General features: G+C 40.4%; 1 protein-coding gene across 2 annotated transcripts in view; it reads right to left on the reverse strand.

Annotated features, from left to right (window-relative positions):
* The window catches only part of aldh1a3 (aldehyde dehydrogenase 1 family, member A3), a 65,441-nt gene extending 62,559 nt beyond the window's left edge, over window positions 1-2,882 (reverse strand). The window contains exon 1 of one of the 2 annotated variants that reach the window (XM_039772705.1): window positions 2,622-2,882. In XM_039772705.1, the coding sequence (XP_039628639.1) occupies window positions 2,622-2,774 (153 nt within the window). In that variant the 5' untranslated portion in view covers window positions 2,775-2,882. The remainder of the gene's footprint in view (window positions 1-2,621) is intronic. The other variant, XM_039772703.1, reaches the window with a different exon arrangement.
* Between the last annotated feature and the right edge of the window lie 5,846 nt (window positions 2,883-8,728).

An 8,728-nucleotide genomic window follows, 5' to 3' on the forward strand; every position in this document is an offset into this window, starting at 1 on the left:
TTGCCGCAGTGAAAGGCGTATCGTCACCTGATGCGCCTCCATAGTTAATGTAAACGTGAACAAATAAAGAAAACTCCTGGCCCAGCAATCAGGTAGAGGTGCCCGTCTCAAACATAAAGATGCCAAAGTAGCCCTTCAGAGTGATGCCACAGGGTGACCGGTGACCAGAATGTACCACAAACGAAAAGAGCAGGCTGCACAAACAGCCATCTGCCGAGGAGGACAGATTTGTGACACCCCATCGAGCTCCCGATTTACGATAAGGACACTCACTTGGACTAAGTTCAGGCTTTCTTCATCTCTTACCTACTAGATAGCCTGCTAGACATTCCAGATTTCTGTTTTGTCCATTAAGTTGTGTTATGGGACCTTCTTAAAGCTTTAAGTAAAGAGCCCATCGCGGAATGCAGAGCTTACTTGTCAAGCGAAGGTTCGACGACGAGCCACACGAGCCGCGCAGTAAAGTGAACTTTAAGAATCAGAGTTTAAGATGCAGATATACGGCTAGTAACTCTCTGTAGTAACCATTACGGGATTTCACGGTTAGTAAACCAACCCACGCGCAAAGCCGAGCGAATGGAACAAAGTAGCCGGAATATGTGAAATGTCGAGTCTCGCTTAACGGTATGAAAATACACGCCATCAGAATGAGGTGCAGCATACACACCGAGCAAGTATGTAAAAATAATCAAAGTTAGTTAATCCTGGCGAATTACCTCTCGATTAAAAAAAAAGAAAAAGAAAAAAGAAACGGATACGGATGGTTTATTTTAAAAAAGGAACATGACAGTCTGTATAAAAAGTACAGACAGTGTTCTATCTATAGGGTGGTCCAGGTCTAATTATGCAATTTTCATTACGCTATAACTTAAGTTTATTACATAGAAAATCACCCGAAAAATACCGGACCATCGAGAAGTGTGCGAACTGACAACATGAAGAATCGTCCCCGCATAAATCAAAGTCATCCAGACGATCGGGATCTGCATAATTAGATCTGGACCACCCTGTATATATTGTCGAGTGCCTTTCCGGTCAGCCTACCGATCTACACTCTTAAAAATACAAATTCCAAAATGGCACTTTACTGGGGTGTGTGGTTCCTTGAGTCATTGCTTGACGAAAAACCATTTAATTTTGGGAATTTTTATTTAGTTATATATATTTAAAAAAAAAAAAGTACAGGGTGGTCCAGATCTAATTATGCAGATCCAGATCGTCTGGATGACTTTGATTTATGCGGGGACAATTCCAGTTCATGTCGTCAGTTCGCACATTTCTCGATGGTCCGGGATTTTTCGGGTGATTTTCTATGTAATAAACTTGAAAAATTATAGCGTAATGAAAATTGCATAATTAGATCTGGACCACCCTATATTTAATTGGTCTATCTACTGTATTGTGCCTTTTATTTCAATTTTATATAGTATCAATTGTACAGCCCATTTTATATAAGTTTTAAATAGTATCTTTCTATTTATTATATAGTGCTTTTCACATTAACTTCAAATAGGATATATTATATAATGCCTTTCATATAAATTTTAAATACATTATATAGCGCCTTATCAATTTTAAATAGACCCTGTCAATCTGTCTATTATATAGCGACTTTATCAATTTCAAATAGATGGATCAATCTGCCATGATATAGTGCCTTTCTTATTGATTGTAAATAATGTCTATAATGCCTTTCATATCAATTTTAAATAGAATATATCAATTATATAGCACCTTTCTTATCAATTTTAAATTGAATTTGTCTGTTATATAGGGCCTTTATCAATTTTAAATAATGTCTATTCATTTATTATATTATGCCTTTTATAACCATTTCAAGTAGTATTTTTTTGTCCATTAATTATATAGTGCCTTGCAAATCAATTTTAAATAGGATCCATCTATCTTATATACAGTACTGTCTTTCATATCAATTTTAAATAGTTTCTGTCCATTTATTATGATCTGCCTTTATATCAATTTTAAATAGTATTTTTCGATAAATATACTGCCATTCACAACAATTTTAAATAAGATCTATTATATATAGTGCCGTTCACATCAGTTTTAAACATCAACTTTCTATTTATGATATAATGTCTTTCATATCAATTTTAAATAGGATGTATCTATAAACCAAGCAGGCACCCATGGAGTGTGCAGTTATCCAGTCTATCCAACCCGATATTGCGGATATAAAATTCATTCCTACTTCCGATCATTTCTAAATAAAGCATGATAAAAAAGCTTCAAATTTTCAATTTGAAAACTAAAATCAAACTAAACGTTTTTACATCGGAGATGTGGGTTGTTTTTACGCCGCTCGTTTTATTTATTCTACGCAGATCGTTCTAACAAGTTCTCACTAATATTTAGTTTATGAGGTAGTTACAATAAACCTCAAGAACTCTTCCAATATTAACCAGTTTTTGCCCTGTTTGCACCAATTTCTGGTCAGTTCTGGCTGGGATTGACTCATTAACGCTAATTACCCGTCCGATGTAGAGATTATCATTTCAGTATAAAATATCATTATTCCGTTGGTGTTTATGGATGAAAATAAACATTCAAGGATTCAGATCAACTTCTATCAAGAGGAAGAGAGCGGTCCGCTCGTTTACCTGCCACTTCCCCCCTAAAGGACTGGGGATGATTGTCGTGTTCTGCACCTGTATGGCCGGCCGGCCGGCACTCCACCTGCGTGTCGCTCGTTCACCTTCACCTGTCGGTCCCGCACACACCCGTTCGTTGTCAGGACGGCTATGGCACTCCATCCATGCAGCAATTAAACGCACATTTCATTTTATTGTATTTTTTTTTTTCCCGAAGATGCTGTAAACTGAACACCACGACTCCTGTTTTCCAGGAGGAGAAAACCAAACGCCGTTTGTGCAGACTGAGCAGCGAGACGGCAAAGTCCCGGCGCGAGTAACGTGACAGGACGGCGAGTGATTGACACACCGGCACCTCACGGGCTCAGCAAATTGAACAATCGGGCTGCATATTTTTAATTTAACGTTCACCTTTATAATTTGGAATAGCAGCACGAGGGGCTTAACTACTTTGGTCAAATCAGCCTGTTAACCTTACCGATTTCTCTTGGTAATGCAAACATTTCATTTAAACGCGCTACTACGTTTTTAACAATGACTCCGTCTATGCAGCCTCCGTTGATCCCTGAAACAAAATCCGCCACGTTACATCGTTAAACTTGCCAGACTGCAGCGGACTGTACACAAAAGTGGACCGTGAAACAGAACACCGAATATCATGAAACGAGTGGCAGTTTTGTTCCAGCATGTTTAAGAATTTGCCTCAGATCTGGGCCAGCATTTTTCTTTCTTTCTTTTTTTAATTTCTAAAATGCATACATTGGTATTAAAGAAGCAATTGTTTGACATCTTATCCCCTCCAATAGGGTCGTACATGAATTCTTCTAGAGCAGTAAAAGTCTTAAACAGGAAAGAAAGAAGGAAAGAAAGAAAGAAAAGTGCTCTCGTCTCTTTTTAGTAAACTCGACAGCCCCCAATACATTGAATTGTTATACATTTTTCAAAGCTGATGTTTTTATGCCGAATACAAGACAACAAAGTATGACAGGCTTTTTCTTTCCACTAATCCAGTCTGGTTGGTCTTCCAGTCCTCCCAAAGGCAGACAACCAGTGACACGGCCGGACCTTTCCACAGCTGTAGCCTGCTGCAACAATTTGCTCCAGGTGTTCAGCAAGCAAACAAAGGACCTTTTCAGGACCCTTTGAGAATGAAGAAGCTTCTCGCTTGATGCAAAACATGCCATCCTAAATAAAAAGACCCCCACCACTCCCACCACCAGATGGTACTATACTGTTACAGTAAGGGACTGGGGATGGAGAGGTGGCCCAGTGTAGAAGTGCAGAAGTGGGGGGATCAGAAAGAGAGGCATGGGACAAACCAAAAGCAGAGGAAGTGTGGTCTTCCTGTCTTGCCCCCTGATGCTTGATGGCATAGGCTCCAGCTGCCCCATAACCCCATAATAAACAGTATCAGAAAATGAACAGATGGAGAAGTTCAGGACAATATGGGATACAAATGGTGGAGTTGAGTCACCAATGCTGCTGGTGCGTGAGCTGGGAAAAGCCTGCATGTCTTATGATTGAAAATAATCAGTCTATAACGAATAGCCATATTCATATAAAAATATTATGTGGCGGCAATCAGTGTGAGAAATGCTGATAAAGGATGAACAAATCAAAATGAAGGAGCCGGAGCATCAGTGTACTATACACACACACACACACACAAATGCACACTCATGTACTACAATGGACTACAAGCACGGTCTGGCACTCTTGTCAGGATGTTTCAAGAGTTCTTCACCTGCCTAGGAGGCCAAGGTATTGAGGAAGGGTGGCAGGTTGCCAGGAGATGCCAATGCAGAAGTGGGTCCACAAGGTGTCCTAAGCAGAGATGGACCAAAGATCCTTACTTGGCTGGGAGAGACAGGGGGAGACAACCTGACTTGCTAGAAGGCAGCCTCAGCACCTATATGGAGAATCACAAGGCATGCTGGGAAATGTAGTCCCAAAGGGCAGCCCTGTTGGGTTCCATGGGAGAAGAAAGAGGGGGGTGCAGGGAGTAGTGAACCATACTTTTGTGGGGCTTCCACCTCACCCAGAAGTGCTTCCTATGGACCATGTCCTAGCACAGGAAGTACTCCCAGGTTGTATTTTAAATGGAGCCATTCTAGTGATTAGCGATGCCTCATTTCCTCCAGATGTGACACTCACAAATGAGGCCAAACGGTTCAGTCTTGGATTCATCAGACCAGAGAGTCTTGTTTCTTACAGTCTGCAAGTTCTTTAGGTGAAATTTTTTATAGACACCAAGTGGGTTTTTATGTGTCATCTGAACACTCTACCATAACACCCAGATTGACTAGAGTTTTGTGGTGATGGTTGTCCTTCTGGAAGTTTCTCCCATCACCACACAGATTTTCCAGGATTTAGTGATCATTAGGTTCTTGGTCACGTCTCTTAACGAGAGCCCTTTTCCATTGTTTGCTGAGTTTGTGAAAGAGTTGTGATATACATGAGACAAAACTAAAAACAAAGAATGATGCACATGATCAAAAATGAACAAAAGAGAAATTAAACACAGGCTGAGGAGCAACCATGATTGAGACATGCCAGAACCTTGATGACCTTTAAGAAGTATCTGGATAACACATGGGGACAGCTTAGCTATTAGCTAAATGAAGGAGCTGATGGACAGAATGGTCTCCTTTCGCTTGTCAAATTGTTGTTCTAATAATATGAAATCAAAAACTAAATTTGGTGAAAACAAACAGAAATGGTTAGAAACCTCCACAAATTGGTTTCACACGTTTAAAAACTAACAAGGACGCAAAACCCAGGTATAGAATTATAACAGCTTTCAACTATTGTACTGGGAGGTTCCCCTGCTCTACCTGCCAACCTCCTGAAGAAGTATCTGCATGACACACTGGGACAGCTTAGCTATTAGCTAAATGAAGGAGCCTGAAAGACAGAATGGTCTCCTCTCACTTGTCAAATTTATGTTCTAATGATATGAAATCAAAATAAATTTGGTGAAAACAAACAGAAATGGTTAGAAATCTCCATAAATTAGTCTGGCGGGATAAAAAGCTAAGAAGGACGCAAAACCCAGGAACAGAAATGTGTTATTATGACAGCTTCCAACTACTGTACTGGGAGATCCTCCTGCTCTGCTTGCCTGCCTTCCGGAGAAGTATCTGCATGACACACTAGGACAACTTAGCTATTAGCTAAATGAAGGAGCTTGATGGACAGAATGGTCTCCACTTTGTCAAATTTGTTATGTTCTGATGATATGAAATCAAAAATAAATTTGGTCAAAACAAATAGAAATGGTTAGAAACCTCCATAATTTGGTTTTGTGGGATAAAAAGTTAACAAGGACACAAAACCCAGGTATTGAAATGTGTTATTACGACAGCTTCCAACTATTGTACTGGGAGATCCTCCTGCTCTGCTAGCCTACCTCCTGAAGAAGTATCTACATGACACGCTGGGACAACATGGCTATTAGCTAAATGAAGGAGCCTGAAAGACAGAATGGTCTCCTCTCACTTGTCACATTTATGTTCTAATGATATAAAACTGAAAATAAAATTGGTGAAAAGATATAAAAATGGTTAAAAACAGCCACAAATTGGTTTCAGATGATATAAAGCTAAGAAGGTTGCAAAATCCAGGTATAGAATTATGACAGCTTGTAACCATTCTATTGGGAGATCCCCCTGTTTTGCCTGCCTGCCTCCTGAAGAAGTATCTGCATGACACACTGGGACAGCTTGGCTATTAGCTAAATGAAGGAGCATAACAGACAGAACAGTCCCCTCTTGCTTGTCAAATTTCTAATGTTCTAAGGATATGAAATCAAAAATATATTTCGTGAAAACAAATAGAAATGGTTAGAAACCTCCATAAATTGATTTCACGAGACAAAAAGTTAACAAGGACGCAAAACCCAGGTATAGAAATGTGTAATTATGACAGCTTCCAACTATTAAAGTGGGAGATCCTCCTGCACTACTTGCCTACCTTCCGCAGAAGTATCTGCATGACACACTGGGACAGAATAGCTATTAGCTAAATGAAGGAGCCTGATGGACAGAATGGTCTCCTCTCGTTTGTTAAATTTATGTTGTAATGATATGAAATCGAAAGTGAATTTGGTAAAAACAAATGCTAATGGTTAAAAACCTCCACAGATTGATTTCACATGACCAAAAGCTAATAAGGATGCAAAACCCAGGTATAGAATTATGACAGCTTCCAACTATTGTACTGGGAGATCCCGCGACCCTACTTGCCTATCTCCCGCACTGTCCTTCCATTTCCAATTACCCCACAGGTTCCTGTTTTCAGGTTCCTTAGAGTGGCCCCTCAGGGTGGAAGCCCATCGTCTCTGACAGAACCGTAGAAGTTATTCCAGTGAACCATCGATTAGGGTACTCTACACCCATGGCAATCCCAGTCCCAGCCATCGTCAATAGATAGTATACATTTGTATTGCTGATTCATTTTCCCATGGCATTTAAAAATGTAACAGACAACTTGGCACAAACTGACATAATTACTCATCTGAGCACTTTCAAGAAGTATAAAAGAAAATCTTCCGCCAGGACTTAGTAGTGCTGATGGATTCCCTCTCTAAGGTCCTTTTATGAGTCCACGTTCCTCAATAACCTTGCAAATTGCTGTGATCTTAAACACAAAGCCCCCTCTCACTCTTTTAAGCATTGGGAGAGCTCTTCTCAATATTATCTGAATTGGTGAGAAATACCTGGGATAAAAATCTCCTTTACAACTTCAAAGGCCGAGGTTCTCCAGCTGTCAGCTGAAGGCATGTGAAACGCCTGTCAGAAGGGAAGATGTAGCACCCAGATAAAGGGAAAGTGAAGCGCTCTGTTTGACTTTTCTCTGTCTTTCTGTGGCGACTTTTTCTGTGAACGGTTTGATGTTATCGTTTTCATCGGGAACAATGCCGTTCATTTGAAGCTTTGGAAAGTGAATGGATGTTAGCAAAGATGATGCCACCTGTTCGGCTTCCACACAAAAAAAAACACAGTTTATTGATATTTAAATCACATCCTGTCATTGAGGTGGACCTGTCAGTGCAGTGCAGGGTGCTGAGGGTGCCATCTGGGCTGGCTGGCTGCTCCTTATCCACTGCCATATTCATTCATTGATTGGTTCCACTGTAGTTAATTAAGCTCACTTCACCTTTTTGTACTTGAATACCTTCTTGTTAATTATGGCGACGAGTTGGTTGAGCATGCAAGTAAGAAGCTCACCGTCTGCTATACACGTGTGTTATGAACTGGGAGTCCCAAAGCATGTAGTTCCAAAAACACTTCCAAAATTGTCCACTAGAGGGGGATATCACCATCAAACCCAGGCTTGTAATAAGGGCAAACGTAGAGTCTTTATAAATACAATGATTTATTATTCACCAAGAAATGCTCTTTCACAACAGTGGAGCACAAAAGGCAAAAAAGGAGTTGCCTGTAACACAAAATGTAATTCAAAGCAAACAAGTCCCGAAACAAATATTCAAAGAGTCATCAAAAAGGGAGCAATACGGTCAAAAATCCACCATAGAAAAAGCACAGAACTTTGCCAAACTCCCAGGCACATTTGAAATGAACCATCAGTAGAAATGGCCAATGGCATCGGGAGGAGGTAGCAGTAGGTGGGCGTCTAGGGTGCCATTATCTGAGGGATGCCATTTATGAAATTTAAGGGGCATGCACTCCAGACACTGAGTGAAACCTGTCCACTCCTTACCTGGTCATCAAGTTAAGATGATAAGGAGTTGGCACCATTAATGAAAGTAAACATCAAGGGAGGGTCGTCAAACTCTGATGATACTGAGTGAGAGGCATGAAAAAGTAAAGGCGCACATGCTCTGTACACCAGCGGGCACACTCCTTAAAGGGGCGGCATTTGTGCTATTCAAAAATCACACACTCTGGATACTCCCCCTTCACCAACAGGTCACTGAAGTCTTATAATACCGTGTACCCAATATGGACAACAAGGGTCTGTCCACCCAAATGGGCTCCAAAAGGCTTTCACTTTTAGCCATGCATTTTATTACTAAAGATGTCTGCACCATCTGTTGGAATGACAAATGCAAATGCATTTTATTATTACATTGTAATGGATGGCCAGAGGTAATG

This window comes from Polypterus senegalus, chromosome 12 (assembly GCF_016835505.1).
Source record: "Polypterus senegalus isolate Bchr_013 chromosome 12, ASM1683550v1, whole genome shotgun sequence".
Classification (NCBI taxonomy): domain Eukaryota; kingdom Metazoa; phylum Chordata; class Cladistia; order Polypteriformes; family Polypteridae; genus Polypterus; species Polypterus senegalus.